At 39.0% G+C, this 18,501-nt stretch overlaps 2 protein-coding genes across 2 annotated transcripts; both read right to left on the bottom strand.

Annotated features, from left to right (window-relative positions):
- Positions 1-5,342: 5,342 nt before the first annotated feature.
- LOC110298179 (hemoglobin subunit beta-H0) lies at positions 5,343-6,966 on the bottom strand. Its single transcript, XM_021167240.1, has 3 exons — positions 6,875-6,966; positions 6,321-6,543; positions 5,343-5,471 (listed from the first exon to the last, which is right to left on the bottom strand). Exons 1-3 carry the CDS (start codon positions 6,964-6,966, stop codon positions 5,343-5,345), a joined length of 444 nt encoding a protein of 147 aa, XP_021022899.1.
- A 2,210-nt stretch (positions 6,967-9,176) lies between these two features.
- On the bottom strand, positions 9,177-10,485 carry LOC110298097 (hemoglobin subunit epsilon-Y2). The gene is made up of 3 exons (XM_021167106.2): positions 10,394-10,485; positions 10,051-10,273; positions 9,177-9,305 (listed from the first exon to the last, which is right to left on the bottom strand). Exons 1-3 carry the CDS (start codon positions 10,483-10,485, stop codon positions 9,177-9,179), a joined length of 444 nt encoding a protein of 147 aa, XP_021022765.1.
- Between the last annotated feature and the right edge of the window lie 8,016 nt (positions 10,486-18,501).

Genomic DNA, 18,501 nt, shown 5'->3' with positions numbered 1-18,501 from the left:
CTTTTCACTGATAAATCTTTTTTTAACAGTCTAATTGTTATCTCCCTCCCTGTCTGCCTTCTGATTGTTCTTCATCCCATACCTCCTCCCCTATCTCCAAGAAGATGCCTCCCCACTCCCATTACACCAGACCTCCCCACTCCCTGGGACCTCAAGTCTCTCAAAGGTTAGGTGCATCTTCTCTCACTGAGGCCAGACCAGGCAGTCCTCTGCTGTATCTGTGTCAGTGACCTCATATCAGCTGGTGTATGCTGCCTGGTTGGTGGCTCAGTGTGTGAGAGATCTCAGGAGTCTAGGTCAGTTGAAACTTCATATAGGGTTGCCCTCCTCATCAGCTTCTTCCAGCTTTTCCCCAGTTCATCCACAGGGGTCCATGACTTCTGTCCATTGGTTAGGTGTATGTATCTGCATCTGACTCAGCTTCATGTTGGACAGCCATGCTAGGCTTTGTCTGTAAGCACACCATAATATCAGTAATAGTGTCATGCCTTGGAGCCTCCCCATGAGCTGGATTCTAAATTGGGCCAGTCACTGAACCTTTTTTTCCTCAGGCTCTTCTCCATTTGTCCCTGCAGGAACAGTATTGGGTCAGAGTTTATGACTGTGGGATGGCAACACCATTCCTACACTTGATGCCCTGTCTTTCCACTGGAGGTGGACTCTACAAGTTCCCTCTTTCACTGTAGGAGATTTCATCTTAGGTCTCTCCCTTTGAATCCTGAAAGTCTCTCAGCTCCTCGATCTCTGGTACCTTCTAGAGCTATGATCTTTTAAAAGGAAGTCATTCGTGAGATGGCAAATATGTACATACATATTCCGTTAGCTTCTATCTCCATGATTTAATCTTGGAGGATAGTTGGTAGTCCTGAGTTTAAGCTTCCAAATATCTTAACCAGTAACCCTAAGTTGCTTTTCAGCAGTCTTGGGGCAATTTCCTACAAAGTTGTATTAATTATTTCATGTCTATTAATAAACCCTCCATAATCCCCATGTCATGTTAGTTCAGGATTTTGAAACCGTTTCTTTATGACAGCTAATTCATGTAATGTCAAACGTTCGCTCAATCAATATTTGTCTCATAACTATGTGATAATTATTAGTATTAGTCCTGGGATCTTTTGTTTCTCTTTTATTGATTTTTTAAATTTACATATCAATTGTTATCCCCTTTCCCATGCCCCCCCAAACCCTCCTATCCTATCTCCCCTCCCCCTGCTATGAGGGTGTTCACTCACCCACCCACCCATTCCTGCTGCCTCTCTCTGGAATTCTCCTTCACAAGTCCTGGGATTTATATTGTATGAGAGACAAGACAGAACTTTTCTCTAGCCTCATTCACTAGGAGATAGAAGATACAGAAATGAGTAAGTATATCAAACAAAAAAGATTTTAATATGTTATTACTAGGAAGAAAATTAACAATTGGGATTCACAAGGATAGGACATGGTGGTATGGGATTCAGTTTCTCTTCATAATGAAGAGTTAAGTTTATTGTGTCCAGAATGTCTAGAAGTAACCTGTCACAGAAAGATACTGGAAAATGTTGTAATAGCAAATTCAGTGTTCTCAAGGAAAAGAAAATAAATATTTCTGTGACAGTGAAGCTGATAATGTCCATGTGCACCAAATATAAAAATAATAAAGTGGACCATGGTGGGTGTGTTGCTGCAGTGCTCATAATCTAACAGAGGAATCCATCTTCCTTAATAGAAATGAGAAACTATAATGACATAACCTTTAAATATTACTCATTTCTTGTGCAATACTATTCTAGGGTCATAGGGTACTTCTCTCAAATAATTTTTATTGCAAATGTATATTGACTATCATAGGCTGCACAGAATAGCACATGCCTTTAATCCCAGAACTCAGAAGAAGGAGGCAGACACATCTCTGTGAGCTTGAGGCTAGCACACAGTCTACATGTTAAGTTCTAAGCTATCGAAGCTACAGAATAGGACCTTGTCTTGAGAAATAAAACAAGCAAAAGTCTTTTATCATCCTACCTGTATATGTGAATGTGTGTGTGCACATATGAAGAACTATTTTTCAGTTATCTTTTTTTTTCATTGGAGTGGTTATAGGTATATATAGCTCGGAAACATTTGGCAAAAATACTTTCCTCCCACCACTGCATAATTGCCATCCTTTATCCGCTGATCTCTAGAGCCAAAATATTCATGATGGCATAAGGAGAAAAGAAAATTTATAAAAAATGGGCATTGTCTCATCTCTTGACAGGTCCAGAGAAAACTAATTTGAGTGTCATATACAATGCCTGCATTTTTGTTGCTATTGTTGGTTTGTTGTTTTGTTTTCCTGTTTATTGTCATATTGAAATGCTGTAGACCAAAAAGGTCAATGTTGTTAGCCTGAAACTACAAGAATCATTGTTCTTTCATATTTAAAGTGGACAAAGACAACTTAAAATACAATCCACCAGTCATACTCTAACCAATCTATGGAATCAGTAGCTAAGATGTGGTTCTCTTACTTCTACCACTTAAAAATCACCAGCCTTGACAAGAGATTGACTAGGGCTTGAATTTCTTTGAGCACCTTTAAATTCTCTCAAGTGTGCTTCACCCACATGAGTTTTCCAAGTCAATGTACACTTTATGTAGTTATGTCCACTCAGTATTTGTGATTTCATCTTCGACTGTCTTCTGTTTTCTTCTCATATATTTGAGTTAATCTGACACTATGTCTCCCCCATCCCACCTTGGAACATTACCTCAGGTTGCATGCCTTGCTTCACCTCTTCATTTTAAACTTTTATATCTCTGTAATGATTCCTAAGCATTTAAATTAAATTGGATCCTTAAGAATATTTTTCTTAGTAATTCCATTTCTTGAGTCAGAAATCCTGAGACTGCTTATTCTTTACTAATCAATTCAGTTGGTGTCTTTTGTTTAGTGCTAGTGGATCTTGATTCCCTAGCAGTCCACATGTTAGGACAGTGCTCTGCTCTGAGCAGCACCCTCAGACCAGATTTTTATTATCCATGCTGAGGTAGCAACTCACTGAGTTCTTTGGTTGTCCTTGAACTCCATCTGTTGCTCAGGTAACTCTTGAAACTGTGACACTTTGCTTAGCCTTTCAAGTAGTGGAGTGATAAGCATGTTTCACCAGGTAAGTGTTATTGTTTAATGCTTAATAAAGTATTAATATTGAGGTTTTTTTTATAATTAAGATCCCTATTGTCTAGTTTTACCAGTATTTTATCTCTTCAGCATCTTCTAGTTTTATACAAATCATCAAGATCTAGTTCAGTGACCTTAAATGACAGAACTTTTTGGCATTCGTGTAGATGTCCTGTGCATGAAATTATCATGCCCACATGACTGGAGAAGATTCCACTTACATTCTTTCCCTATCATCATCATATTGCTTATTACAGTAGCAGAGAAAAGCACAGTGGTTGCATCTCTTAGCTTTCATTCCTCCTTGAGATAAGGAATGCCTTCAAAAAACAAGTCTGAAGTGGTGGTTTCATTGAAACCTTTTCTTATATATTTACTGCTTTCTATCAACTTGTCCCTTTTCTTACATCAGTTACAGAGGACATCTGATATAGTATCTGTTGGAGAATGTTCATTTAGCATGGGAGAGATGATGACTCCATGTTTGAGAGCAAATACTTCCCTCAGAGCACCTGAGTTCTCAGCATGTACAGCTCGCAACCGTCTGTAACTCCAGCTCTAGTGGAACTTGATGCCTATAGTCTCCTATACTCACATGCACAAACCCAAACACAGATAAATGCAGAGATACTTGATTAAGAGAAATAAATCTTTTTTTTTTTTAAAGTCAGCTGCTGTGTGGAGCCTCTAGGAAGACAGTGATGCTGGCTCCTGTCTGCAAGCTTAAGTGAGTATAGGGTCAAGGAGTAGTGCTTGTCCATGGGATGGTTCTACAGTTGGGCCTGTTATTGGTTGGCCATTCCCTCAATTCCTGTTCCCTCTCTGTTTCTACATTTCTTGTAGACAGAACAAATTGGGGTCAAATGTTTTGTGGATGGGTTAGTGTCCTTATCCCTCAACTGGACTTCCAGTCTGGCTACTGGAGGTGGACTTTTCAGATTCCATACCTCCACTGCTATGAGTCTCAGATAAGGTTACCTCCCCCATGGACCCTCAGGAGCCTCCCCCATCTCAGGTTTCTGGCACATCCTAGTAATGTTCCCCCATACCCACAACGTTGCCAACTGCAGATTTCCATTCATTCTCCTGGCCCTTTGGCCCCATCTCCTGTCTCTTCCCACACTTAAACCTAAACCCCTCCCGGAAATGAATGCCAACATTGAATGCAGCTTGAGACTCTTATGTAAGAGTTGGGGAAAGGATAGAGGGACCCTAAGGGGATAGGAACTCCACAGAAAGACCAACAGAGTAACTAACCTGAACTGTTGGGGGATCTCAGAGACTGTACCACCAATCAAAGAGCATATGCATGCTGAACCTAGGTCCCAGCACATATGGAGCAGATGTGTAGCTCAATCTTCTCATGGTCCCCCCAACAACTGGAGAATATAAGCCTGTCTGTCCCTAAAGCTGTTCACTGTCTGTAGAATCAATTCCCCTAAGTGGATGGCCTTGTCTGACCTCAGTGGGAAAAGATGTGCCTAGTCAGGAAGAGAGTTGATATGCCAGGGTTGGGGGGAGGAATACCCTAGGAGGGAATCAACCCTTTCAGAGGAGATGAGGCAGGATGTGAGAAGAAATTGTGTGAGGGGTAATGGGGAGGGGGCAACATTGGAGATGTAAAGTGAATTAATTAGTGGGGAAAAAAAGAAAACAAAAAAGTAAAAAAAAAATCATAATAAAAGTAAATTAGTTTTTAAAATAATTAAACTGATTATCTCAGGTTGAGCATTAGATCTGTCTAAAGTTTAACTTAATTAAATGGCACATAGCACAGACTGTAGGTGATCATTTGTCATGCATTTCTTCACCCTCTACACTAAGTTTTAGTGACTACCACAGAACTTTTTTCTCCATGGTATTAACCCTTTGCTTTCCTACATGAGAATTATCCCCAACTTTTCATCTTTCCTGGGGCTCTAGAAAAAATCTGTAACATCTACTTTCCTCTCCTGAATTCCAACAAAGTTCTAAAAGAAACTCAAGTGTCCTTCTGTCTCTCTCCCTTACCATCTGCCCATCAGCCTTCTTTCTTTAAACACAAAAGTAAGAAACAGACACAACAAAATATGACTCATGGATTACTGAAAAGAATGGACTTTATTAAGCAGAAGCCCTGCTTTCAGAGACCAGCACAGTGGCCATGGGTAGGGCAGAGCTGAGGGGTGTACAGAATGCTGGACATCAGGGAAAGGGCTCAGTGGTACTTGTGGGACAGAGCAGTGGCCACCCCAACCACCAACTTCTGCCAGGCAGCCTGCACCTCAGCTGTGAATTCCTTGCCAAAGTAAGAAGAAAGAACAATCACCAGCATGTTACCCAGGAGCTATGGAAGGAAACACAAAAAGATATACAAAAATGAGAAAAGGAAATAAAGAAAAGAATTTACAGGGCAAACAGTATTTGTAAGTTATTCTCCTTGAGGACTCCCCAGCAGTCTGTCCACTCTAAGGAGGATGTTGGTTCAATCTCATTGCTCAAGGGCCCTCCTTGACCCCATTTGGTCCTTCTCTACTTGTTTTTACTTTATCTCAGTCTGCCACTTTTGTCTCTTGCCCCTTTTCTCATTCAACAATGGCCTGGCTTCTACAAATACGGGATTACCATGTATTTACTAGAGTTTCCCATAATGAAGGAAGCAGGCACTACTTATGATATTACTCATTAGGATTGTAATATTTTTTAGGAAGTTCATCAAACCAATGAGAAACATCTGTCAAATTTCCTCTCATATTTTTGCTGAAGTGTTAGTCATTAGAATCCACATAAATAGGATATTTCTCCTTCCCTAGAACAAAATGTCAATTTCAAGGGCTAATCTACTTACATGTATCTGCTACCTTCTAAAATAAAACACAAAAGTGAGGAGGATTCTATAAGCAACTCTATAAGTCTGCTACTTTGTGTCTGTTTGGTACTGCTCCAGTCTCAGGATTCATATACCCCAGAGATGCATTTCATCAACTGACTTACATACTGAGACACCAAATGTCTGTCTGAAAAACTTTTCTGAACAGTTGCAAATGTATTGGAGACATTTCTAGAAGTTAATTGACATGAGATCTATACCCACATACTTTGAAATCTGGCCCAGAATAACAAATCAAGGTATTAACTTTTATTCTTTTCCCCGTGTCAAATTTAAATTGAACACATGAGCATACTTAGAACTGACCTTGAAGTTCTCAGGATCCACATGAAGCTGGTCACAGTGCAGCTCACTAAGATGAGCAAAGGTCTCCTTGAGGTTGTCCATGTTCTTAACTGCCAAGCCCAGGGATGTCAGCACTTTCTTGCCATGGGCTTTGATTCTAGGATTACCCATGATGGCTTGGGCAGAAGAGAGGTTTCCAAATTTGTCAAAGAATCTCTGAGTCCATGGGTAAACAATCAGGAGCCTAAAACATAGCAGTTAAAAAGTCAGAGTATGTCACAAACCTCTAGAAGAGTGTTTCTCAAGCTCTGTGGGGGTCATGACCCCTTTGAGGGTAGAATGACCCTTTCATCACAAGGGTCACCTAAGACCATCAAAAAAAAAAAAAAAAACAGACATCTACGTAACAGTATCAAAATTACAATTACAAAAGAGCAACTAAAATAATTGTTTATGGTTAAGGGGTCATAACATGAGAACCAGTATTAAAGGGTAGCATGATTAGAAAGGTTGAAGACCACTGTCCTAGAGGAAATTTCTGCCATGCACAAGGACAATTTCCCTCCATTCCTTACCTTCCCAGAGTTTCTCCTCCAATTTTTTCCAAGTCCACTTTATCCCAGATGCTTGTGATAGCTGCCTTCTCCTCAGCTGTGAAGTGAACCATGGTGTGAGGTCTAGAAGCTTGGAGATGCTCTCAGATGTGCAAAAGCAGGTGTGTTCAAGAGGCTGAAGAGCTGTCCTTTTATTCTTCACCCTGGACCTTGCTCCCCTTACCCCTCCCCAGGACTCTGAGGCTATTGGTCAAGAGAGTCTGGGCAAGACAGGGGTGGGGTCCAGTGGAGTAAGGTCTAGATAGCATTGTACTAAGATAGTGTCCAGTAGGCCCCCTGCCTTGGGGAGACAGAGCCTCCTGCTGCAGCTTTCCCAGAGTTCATCCTCTTTCCTTCCTCCCTCCCTTATGTTTAGCCCCTTCCCTCAACAGGAGATTTGCAAGGGTGTCTTTCACAATTTTTCCTTTTCATTTAAGACTTAGAGGAATACATTTAAGCTGAAGCACAGGCAAACATGGAGAAAACAGTGAGCCTGAGGTTCTTTTTAGGCATGGGTTTCAGGACCTAAGTTACAGAAATATGCCTTGTATTCACAAGCCATGTATTTTCTGTAGGTTTAAGCCATGATCTTCCTAGTTCCCAACAGTCCCAGGAAAGCATCTCCCATTGCATTGCAGTATCTGAGTAGGAATAGATTACTGTGGTATAGCAGAACATCTCTGCATTTGTCTCCACTATGGAATATACATTATATAAAGGAATCTACTGTATGTAACCATGGCATTTCCACCATGTGAATGCAATGTATAGTCTGTCACTAAGCACTGTGATACCCACTGGATAAGTGTAGAAGGGTATGGGTTTAGTCTTCTCTGTGCCTATATTAATTTATGTACCAAAAATGCTGAATGACTGATCATTCAGTTTGCTTCAACCAGGATCTGTCTTTGATGGTTTGTGTTTTTTAGAATAACTCAGAAGTGGCCGGGATAGTTTCATTCAGTCCACATACACTGTCTCAGCTGGGACAGAATTATACATTAGGAAAAATATCCCTAGTTTTGATTTTCTAATTATAGTTCTAACTATTTCTTTGATCTTCCTATATAATGCTGTGTCATTACTGAAAATACAATCCGAGAGAAAACAAACTATATATTTAACATAAGACATATTTGAGATAGTAGCAATGTATACAGATCTACCAACATTACGACCTGAAGTCCATGTCTAGGGGAAAAGAATAGCTCTGGTCCCCAGGAGCATCTCCTGTCACATACACAAGCATAAATACTTACATACACACAGGCACATAAAACTTAAACAATAAACTTTTAAAACTTTTTTTGAAATTATAATATGGTTAAAACACATCACCCTTTTCTTTTCTCCCTCCAAACCCTCTGTATACCTTCCTTGCTCCCTTTCAAAATCATGTCATTTTGTCGTTGTAATTGTATGTATGTATGTGTATGTGTATATGTATAAGTTGTAGTCTTCTCCTCTCATGTAGAACACTCTTTGCAATTGACAAAGACCAGTACAGAAATCCACAACCATTCAAACTTCAGAGTTGTGGAGCCTAACCTCAGTGGATACATCTACACACCTAAAGATCAGGGAACACTTCAGAAGAAGGGCAAAAGATTGTAAGAGCCAAAAGACCATGAAGCCTGCTGTGATACACATTTGCTAATATGGGTGGGGTAAATAAAGCCCATGAGACCGCAACCATACACAAAGAATTACAGTCAACTAAGGGTTGCTGAGAGCTGGATCAAGAGTCTTCCCTGAGGCAGAGCACACCAATTGCTTACCCAATAAATGCTTTTTAAAAGAAAGTTAATTCTATCTTAGCTCTTGGATCTCATAAAAGCTTTTTCTTAATGGTAATGGGATGTCACAACCTGCTGCAAGGTATCACTTGTCACCCTTTTCTTCACCCTCTACAGTAAATGTTCATATGTTCCATACACAATGCCTTCTCCACTAAATTTCTTTCTTCTCTCTGAGAATTCTTTCTCAGCTTTAGACTCTCTCTGGGCCTGTAGAAGCCTTCCATGACATCTACGTTTCTCTCTTGATTCCCTGCAGGTTTCAGATAAATGCCTGAGTCTTCCTGTGCTTCCCCCTTTCCACAAACACATCAAATATGTGTCTTTAGCATAAAAGTAGAAAGCAGACAAGACAAAACTGAATTTTTGATTACCAGGAAGGATGATCTTTATTAAACATGCTGTGCTTTCAAGGAACAGTCCAGTATTCATGTGCAGAAAGGAGGCATAGCGGACACACGGGATTGCTGGACAGCTAGAGAGAGGGCTCAGTGGTACTTGTGGGACAGTGCAGTGGCCACCCCAGCCACCAGCTTCTGCCAGGCAGCCTGCATCTCAGCTGTGAATTCATTGCCGAAGTGACTAGCCAAAACAATCACCAGCACATTACCCAAGAGCTGTTGATGGAAAGACAAAAGAAACAAATCGGTGTGTTAAAGGAAGATTTGAAACGAATATGCATTTAAAAACAAAGAAATATTTTGAACCCATACTCTTTAACACATTCAGCATCAGTCTCCTCAATCATCTCTGATGAGCATAGATTCCATTTTTCTATTGTACCTCTTTTTTTCCCACTCACCACTGTTCTGCCTGGATTCGCATACCTTCTATTCTCATCATATTTATTTGCCTGTCTTGTTATTCTCATTCTACAGTTGTCTAGTATCTGTAAATTCAGAATTTCTGTTTTCCAACTGCTATTGGTAGAGTTTTAAAACTAACCCCAATGTAAGAACAAGCCTCCATTTGTCAAGATATTCACCTGGGAATTTAATACAATTTTATGTTTATTGAGAAAATTAACCATAAGGTTGTCTTGCAAGACTTTTCTTCAACATCAATCAATAGGACCCACAAAAAGTTAAGATTTTTCCACTCCCTATTCCATTTCTTCTTGCATAGATCTACTACTCTTTCATATTACTCTCCATGATAAATCCAAGAATATTTTATCACAACAAAATTTTCTAAATGTCTGTAAACTAATTTAGGCTTCTTACAGCCATTCACTGTCACCCTACTGGGACCAATTAATTAACTTTGACAGCTAAGTAAGCACCCCCACATTCATATTCTTGGCTTCTAATTTTGTCCCCGAGACAAATCCAAAATAAATTTGTGACATTGCCCTAGACTCACTTTGAAGTTCTCAGGATCCACATGTAGCTTGTCACAGTGCAGTTCACTGAGCTTGGCCAAGGCAGACTTGAGGTTGTCTAGGTTCTTAATGGACTCTCCAAAAGCAGTCAGCACCTTCTTGCCATGGGCTTTGACCCTTGGGTTGCCCATTATGGCAGAGGCAGAGGACAAGTTCCCAAAGCTGTCAAAGAATCTCTGGGTCCATGGGTACACAACAAGAAGCCTGTAAAGTGAAGAAAGACAAGTAGAAATATAAGGGAGACTCAGAATTCTTGATTTCCCTAGCTCTTTGTACAAGGAACTATTCACCCTTCTCCCAGATGCACTAAAAGACAATTCTTACCTTCCCAAGGCTTCACCACCAACATCTTCAACATTGACCTTACTCCACAGGCCATTGATGAGGGTCTTTTCCTCAGCATTAAAGTTCACCATGATGGCAAGTCTGGGAGGTTGCTGGTGATCACAGGAGTGTCAGAAGCAAGTACATACTGCTGCTAGAAGTGGTGGCCTTTTATGCTTCACAGACAATGTTCTGACCCTTTGTTCTGCATTATTCTTTGAAGCCATTGGTCAGCCTAACCTGTGGTCCTCATGGGTGGAGCCAGGTCATGGGAGGGTCAGCAAAAACTGTACACTGTGTTTATGATAATGCACATTAGATATGGAGGCATTCTTTGTTTTTTGGCTCCTCCTTCAACAAAAACTGTCTTTGTTTTGCTTATTCTCTTTTCATTTTCTACTCTCCACATGTAAATTCCCAGTATAACGCCCATTTCTCTCATCACTTTTTCCACAAAAGGCACAGAGATAGGAGTTTAGCCCACTATAGTTAAAAAAAAAATCCAGTCTAAAATAACTTTACCGTTTAGGGAAAGAATGGCTATAGTAATAAGAACAAACTCAAGAAAAAAGGAGTTTGTGCTGTGGACACAGAAATGCCAATATTACATCTGTTTCTCCTTTTCTTGGGATATGTGCTTTATAACTCTATCTCCTAGATATATACTGCCCCAAGTAGACAAGACTCATACATAGTTGCATCTGGAGGATGAATACAGTAGCAAAGGATTGACAATGGGTCCTAAGACTCAATTCCAAAATACAACAACAGGGAGTGACAGTGTAGAGAAGATGGATATAGCAAGTTCTCGTTTTGTGATTCTAGAGAGTTCTCTGACCAAACCTTTGAGAACCTTACTCCATTGGTAATATCGCTTTGATCTCTTTCCTTGCTTATTTCCATATAGATATTTCTCATCTGTGAGGTGGAACTGAAATAACTTTAAACTAGGCTTTGTGATTCAACTGAGGAATGAGTGAGTTGATTCATCAATATCCTTGAGAAACATTTGTGGATAGTGTTTATTATAACTAAAGGATGGCTAGAGTGCTTGATTTCTACTCTCTTCTTGGAATTATTAGCTATCTCCTACATAGTGGACCTGAAATTAAAAGCCTACATTTGTATGTGTTTAACTGCATCCATGTGCTTGAAGGATAGTTTTACACCATCCTATTTAATCTGCATCTGGCAAGACAGTTATCATTATCCACCTTTTATTTAAGTAAACAGAATCACAAAAGTGATATAATTGTAAGGTGAGAGAACTGTTGACCAAGGGAGGAAGGCTCCAGATTTGGTCACAGTTTGGCTTTCCTATTTATAGGAAAGTTGTCCTCAAACCTGCCTCTGGTCAGTTCTGCCTGCATTTCTTCCTTTTACCTCCTCTATGGCTTCCTGTGCTTCTAACCCCCCTAAGAGTTTCTCTTCCAACACTTTCATTTTATTTAGTTTAGTTCTGTTTTATTTTTTACATTTGTTTGTTTTTCTTCTGGGGCCCAAGTGATAGTGCCTATTTTTCATTTAGCAATGTGGCTTCTGTGTCTCAAATCTTTGTGTTTCAAATTTACCCAGAGGATCTTCTCTATAACCTTTGGCTTGCCCTGACTTTTATGATGATTTGTTATGTGTATAACAGCCATTTCTGACATATGAGAACACCTTTGCTTTACTTTCTCCTATGCTTACAGAAACATTATCTTGTTTAAAGTCTCCCCAAATTGGCATTATTACAAATAATTGAATCTCTGGCCCTCTGTCAGCTTTTTCTCTACATTATCTTTTGAGTACAGATTCTAACCCATGGCCAGTATAGATGTGAACTTATCTTCTCATGGCATAGACTAATTTGGCAGACTATTACCTACTAAATAATGTATATATATAGGATTGACTAGAATATGGATATTTTATACATGTTAAAATAGCTACGTTTTGTGTGATGCACCTCCATATGAACACATTAAGCTAACAGGATGACCATGGTATCCATGTCATACAGACTGAAAGTAAGCATATCTGTTACAACTAGAGCATAACATTAAAAAAAAATGTTCTGTGGGTTCAGTTCAAAGTTTTCTTGCCTAGAATAGACAGCCTAGGAAAATATAACTCTAGGGTGAGAAAGATGGTAAAAACAGCTGACTGTCAGCTTGAGTGCATAACAAGACCCTTGTCTCAAAACCCCAAGTCTGAGAGGTTCAAACAATACAGTGTTTGCCTAGCATGTACAAAGCTCTGGGAATGGATTAAATTCCTATGGCTGCTACAATCTTTTTAAAAGAAAGAATTCAATGCTGTACTAATTTTACATGTTATTAGTATAGAAATTTTTAAAGTGTACTGTTTGTAGTAAATTAGGCCCTTAAACACAAGGTTTTCCGTGTTAAACAAGAAAAAAATAGTCTCTACAGTTGTTCTTCATCATAAATAGTTTTAAATTAGAAAAATTGTGAGCGAATTTTTTGAACAGGGAAAACATGTTTTGCAATTTTATGAAAAGAAATGGTCACTTACTCTGCTTCGATTGTATGTCTCCATTCATATTCCCAGAACAGCAATAAATTAGATAGAGTTGCATTAACTAGGAATGACTGCATACTAATGACAGCAAGATGGCATCCCTACAGGAAGCCCTAAACTTTCAAGGAACATGCCATGGAAAATGTCAAAGACACTGAATGCATCAGCCTCATGATTTGAAGATGAGTTAAAGAGAGAGCCATGTCTTTCTTACCTAGAAATCCCTCCCTTTTCAGTTCAGAGCAGACACCTGTTTGACTGACCTCTGGGGCTATACTGAAAAACCAGAGAAGTGTCTGGGACTTAATTACCACAAGAGTTTTTACTAGGAAGAGAAAATAGAAAACCATAGTCAGCCAGGTATTCTCTTGAAACTGGTAACCTGGAAAAAAGTCATAAGTGCCCTATTTTCTCCAATAACATCACTTCTCTTTCTTGGCTTCTTTGGCATTTTTTAAAATGCTTTTAAAATGTTAACATTATTGCTACATTGATATGTAGAAGTGTAAAACATTTAAACAGGTTCTCCAAAGCAAATATATATATATATATATATATATTCCCATCTAAGGCAGGCTACTTGGGTACTTGATCAGAAGGAAACAGATGAGTCACTGGTCTAAGACAACTTCATTTTTGTTAAGCTATAATTTGTTGTCATTATCTAAATTCAAACAAAACAAGTCAGTCTGTTTCTTAACCCCATTTTTACTTTCTCATTGGCAGAAAGCTCTCATACCTTCTAGATAAAACAAGTTTCTGCATTTTTACAATATCCTATAATAGCTTAACCTATGATCTGCTTATCATCTCTATGGCATTCTTTTTTAACTTGGGTCCTAGAGTAAATAAATTGTCTATTTTCAGGATTAAAATTCTGGAGAACTCTTATTTTTTTATGTTAAATAAGCTCACCTGTGTATTTTATAAATCAATATGAATGCACAAAAACACTCTGACATAATAAAACACATAGGCCCTTTTACTAGGTAGGTACTTTATATTTTCAATATTCCCCTTCATTTTACACTGCTTCAATTTATACCTTAGGGAATAGCCAAAATTCTTTGTTTTAGCTAGCTAATTACATCAATTAATAACTGGTGAACTTTATTAAAATGTAGCCCTTCTTAAGTATGCACTAATTAAATATTTGAATAATGTCTAAAAAAATGTTGCCTCAAAAGCCACACTGATGTGCAGATATAAGAATTCTATGGCTAAATATGATTTTCAAAAGGGTTTTATTGTGAGATTAGGGTCCATCCATACTTCTAGCTTGCAAAGTGAATTTGGTAATTTTTGATTTGGTAATTTTTGAAATTTATAAAAATAGTAAAAATGCTATATTGTAGCTAGGCATGCCTCTTCAACATTTAGTGTCCTAGGTGGAAGTTATAACTTAGGGAAATTCCTGAACTGTAAACTCACATTTCTGTGGGAAAAAGATATGAGGATTGGCCAAGTAAGAAGAGATTAAAGAATAACCACCCTGACAATGGTCAGACTCCATCCTTTAGCAAGGTCATTCCCAGTGACATTGTGAGAAACTGAGACCCTGTGCTCGTTGTCCCTGAAGTTGGTAATATTTAGTGATTGTTCTTGCCCCAAAATTCATAACACGGAAAAGCCGTTCAGAAAGTAAGTCATCTGAGCCTCTAGTTCAGTGAATCTAAGGCATCTATGAAAGGAAGAAGCTTTCCTTTTTCAGGATCCTAGACCAAGGTGCCAAGAGAACAATTCTCAATAATCCTGCCTCACTCAAGCCTGTGTTACAATTTCTGACTGGACCAATTTTCTTCCTCCATGTTCTTCTTTTTTCTTCTTTTCTTTCTTCTTTCTTTTATTCTTGTTTATCTGTCCAGGGGTGTCTTTTATTTTATTTAAATAAGTAGAAGTAGAAAGAACTGGTGTTTTTCTTCTTCTGGGACTTGGGGTAGTGTCAGCTGGGTGGGGTCATAGACTGTGGTGACAGATAAGAGCCAGAGCTGCACAGAGCTGGGTCAAGGTTGGGGCCTCCGTGAGATTGGGGGGAGCCAGCGTGTTTGGGCTCCTGCCTTCTTTGTCCCATCATTGCTCCTTCATGAGTAGATAAGAGGTAAGGGTTATGGGAGAGTGTTTGAGGATCTGGCTTAGGAAAGCCTGATAAATATGTTTCATGTAATACATATAAAAGTGTACAGATATTGTAATAAATGTGAGGCTATTACCAAAATTTTCAAGTGTACCATGGCAATATAATCTATGAAGTCTACAGAGCCAAGGAAATAAATCACATTCTCAAAATACAACTGAGATATAATTTTTCAAAAAGGAAAACAAACAAACAACCCGAAAGATCAAAGGAGGGGCTCAAAATATTATAAAGCAGCTAAAAGGCTTCAGAGCAAGGGATTTTTAACTGTTGAGTCTGATATGTAATTAAAAAGTTAGTAATTAAGGAACTGGCCTAATAGAAAACTGTATGCTGGGGCCTAGCAAACACAGAAGTGGATGCTCACAGTTAGCTATTGGATGGATCCCAGGGCCTCCAATGGAGGAGCTAGAGAAAGTACCCAAGGAGCTAAAGGATTCTGCAATCCTATAGGTGGAACAACAATATGAACTAACCAGTACCCCCCGGAGCTTGTGTCTCTAGCTGCATATGAATCAGAAGATGGCCTAGTCGGCCATCAGTGGAAAGAGAGGCCCATTGGTCATGCAAACTTTATATGCCTCAGTACAGGGGAACGCCAGGGTCAAGAAGTGGGAGTGGGTGTGTGGGGGAGTGGGTGGGGGAGCGTGTGGGGGACTTTTGGGATAGCATTGGAAATATAAATGAAATAAATACCCAATTAAAAAAAAAAAGAACAATTCCCTATTGGCTACCCTAGAGACATTTTGGACCTAACATGTTTTCTCCAGACCATGACTCTCCTTTCCCTAAAGGAAATGAATAAAAGTAATAACTGAGCTGTTGGCACAATGCTAGTCTCATAATCTATACATTTGCAGGATGTCTGCCATGATTGCGTTCCCACTAATGCATGCTAATTTCTAAACTGGAGCATGTATTAGTATAAGAATTTTGAGGCTCAATAAGTAGTAAATTTGTGCTAACCTCTATCTATACCTGTGGTTATTATAATCATGACTTAAGAAATACCTTGGAAGTTCTACTAGATTGGAAATTAGAGAAATTAAAAATCATCTTTGGAACTTTTCTACATATTAGAACTTTAGTCAAAACAATATCAGGCAATATCTCTCATGGATGGTAACTAGTGGCTTAGAAGCCATGGCTTTTTAGCTGGAAGAAGTTTATTCTTTCTTTGAAGAGAGGACACTCTGATGACAGAACAATCAGAGGAAACACATCTGTGCAGAGAAGGCCTTTGGTTCCGAAGCAGTGGCTGTAGAGTAACTAAGGAGGGCTAGGTGCTTCCTTTTCTTCCTCCAAATGTGCATTTGTACCCCAAAGTATCACCTGTCTTTCTGGGGGTATTCCTACATCCCTGATGAGTACCTCTCATGTTCACAATGATGTGAGAATGGTAGAATTTCACTTAACCAGAATTTACAATACTGAGTCTAACCTAAACTAAGGTTCTGTGCTAGATTACAGGGTAAATGTGAACTTGCCAGGGAACTACCTAGTACAGATCCAATGACCCTAAACTCTAACAACATAGGCTATCCCCCCTTTCTCTTCTACACCAGACTTTTCATAAGCTTACCCAGTTAAAGCAGGTCAGATAAGGAAACAGGGTACCAGTGAATGTCTGCAATGAATTCAAGCCCATTCCAAATAGCATTTCATTAACAATTGCATAGTTTATGAACAAAACTCTTGTGTGTGTGTGTGTGTGTGTGTGTGTGTGTGTGTGCTAAAATGTGTGATTCTGTTGCTTCTAGGTATGAGTCTAAATAAACTTTACATTTCTAAAAAATGATTTGTTATAACATCTAATAAAGATCATGAGAAGTAATTTTTAACCAGAAAATAAAATATTCTAGGTTATGTCACCCAGCAAGGCAGGGTCCCCTTTTCCTTGTAATGCTGGTGTAAGTAATATTTTCTTCAGGTAGCAAACTTATTTTCTTTTCACCTTTCCTGTGGACTTCCTCCTAGAGACCCAGATAACACTGATCACTCACAGCTGAAAATATCTGGCCACACGCCCTAAGCCTCAGCATGACTCAGCATGACTCAGCACTGCTGTGCTCAAGCTAGATGCTGGCTCACAAGGCTGAACACACCCACAGGGTGGGGAGTAGAGAACTGACTCCACCTGGGCCCAGCTAACCTCCTCTGCCCTTGGACCGTGGTACTGCAATAATTGAGATCTAGAGAGAGAATATGAAGAAATGGAAAACTAGAGTTTACTTAAATCATAGATGGAAGCTGGAAAAAATGCAGGGGCTCTTTAATTGTGTAGGAAGCTTAACAGTCATTCAGGAAATGTTTGTGGAACACCGGTGATTTGTGACACTAACATCAACACTTGAGGAATTAGTGAGACTAACACATGTGACTTGTCTGCCAGAACACCTGGTCAAAGCTAACAGTTAATCATAATTCAAGATTATTATATATTCTGAACTTTGTAGAGATTGTAAGGTTGGAAATCCATTTCTTTCTCAGTGCAGATGCCTTTAAGAAAGTAAGGGATGACATGTAATACAACGTACAGACCATAAACTGCATTTTTCTTATTGAGCAGCCCTTTACTCTCTCTGTTCAGAGAAAGGTGTGGGAACTAGTCAAGATGCACTGACTCAGCTGATGTAGCATAGACAGAAACCCCACTGAGCAGGAACAGGCAAGGCAGCTTCCTCAGTTAGCACAGGCAGTTCTCCCTTTCTCTTCTACACCAGACTTTTCATAAGCTTATCCAGTTAAAGCAGGTCAGATAAGGAAACAGGGTACCAGTGAATGTCTGCAATGAATTCAAGCCCACTTCTAGTTAAACTAAGCCATCAGTGGTCAGCGTTTTAGTTGGATATAGAGTGAAGGAGGTTACATCTTTAGTCTAAGACCTCATGAGTCAGGGAAAGGCAGATCTCTGTAAGTACCAGTCAATCCTGATCTACATAGTATGTTCCATGATAACATAGTTATATAGTAAAATCCTGACTCAAAATGAAGGAAGAAAAGAAAGAAGTAAGGAAAGGAGGAAGGAAAGAAAAAAGAAAAGAAAAAAGGAAGGAAAAGGGCGGGGACTGCTTATCCTAGAAATATTACCTACTTCCTCTGTAAGCTTGAGCAATTTGCTTGGCTTCTTCAAGTTGTAAAACACAGAATAATAATATAGCTTAGAATAAAAGGACTGTAAGGATTAAACTTGTTGATAGAGCTAGGAACATAGGACACACTTGGTAGATGTTAATGATAACATTATCTCAAGTTATATGTAACTATTAAGTTCACAAGTCACTTTAAGGGAATGGTGAACATATATTTGGGGTATTTTTTAATTTTCAAAATTAAATCTATTTTTATTTAGCAGATATACATGTGACTCCTATCAAATATCTTTAGAGAAAAATACAGGTTCACATATGAATGTTAAATATGCTGAACTGTATAAATTTATACTGAGTAT

The sequence above is a fragment of the Mus caroli genome, unplaced genomic scaffold, assembly GCF_978045245.1.
Source record: "Mus caroli unplaced genomic scaffold, Mus_caroli_1 scaffold_8, whole genome shotgun sequence".
In the NCBI taxonomy this organism is placed as follows: domain Eukaryota; kingdom Metazoa; phylum Chordata; class Mammalia; order Rodentia; family Muridae; genus Mus; species Mus caroli.
The sequence above is the reverse complement of the archived record's forward strand: the minus strand, read 5'-3'. Positions and strand labels throughout refer to the sequence as shown.

Bases quoted from the DNA above. Each gene is read 5' to 3' on its own strand.
- LOC110298179 (XM_021167240.1), bottom strand. From the start codon at position 6,966: ATGGTTCACTTCACAGCTGAGGAGAAGGCAGCTATCACAAGCATCTGG. The intron at 6,544-6,874 runs GTAAGGAATGGA...GCTATGTTTTAG, and splicing joins GGAGGAGAAACTCTGGGAAG to GCTCCTGATTGTTTACCCAT. The intron at 5,472-6,320 runs GTCAGTTCTAAG...TTCCTTCCATAG, and splicing joins TGGATCCTGAGAACTTCAAG to CTCCTGGGTAACATGCTGGT.
- LOC110298097 (XM_021167106.2), bottom strand. From the start codon at position 10,485: ATGGTGAACTTTAATGCTGAGGAAAAGACCCTCATCAATGGCCTGTGG. The intron at 10,274-10,393 runs GTAAGAATTGTC...TTCACTTTACAG, and splicing joins GGTGGTGAAGCCTTGGGAAG to GCTTCTTGTTGTGTACCCAT. The intron at 9,306-10,050 runs GTGAGTCTAGGG...TTCCATCAACAG, and splicing joins TGGATCCTGAGAACTTCAAA to CTCTTGGGTAATGTGCTGGT.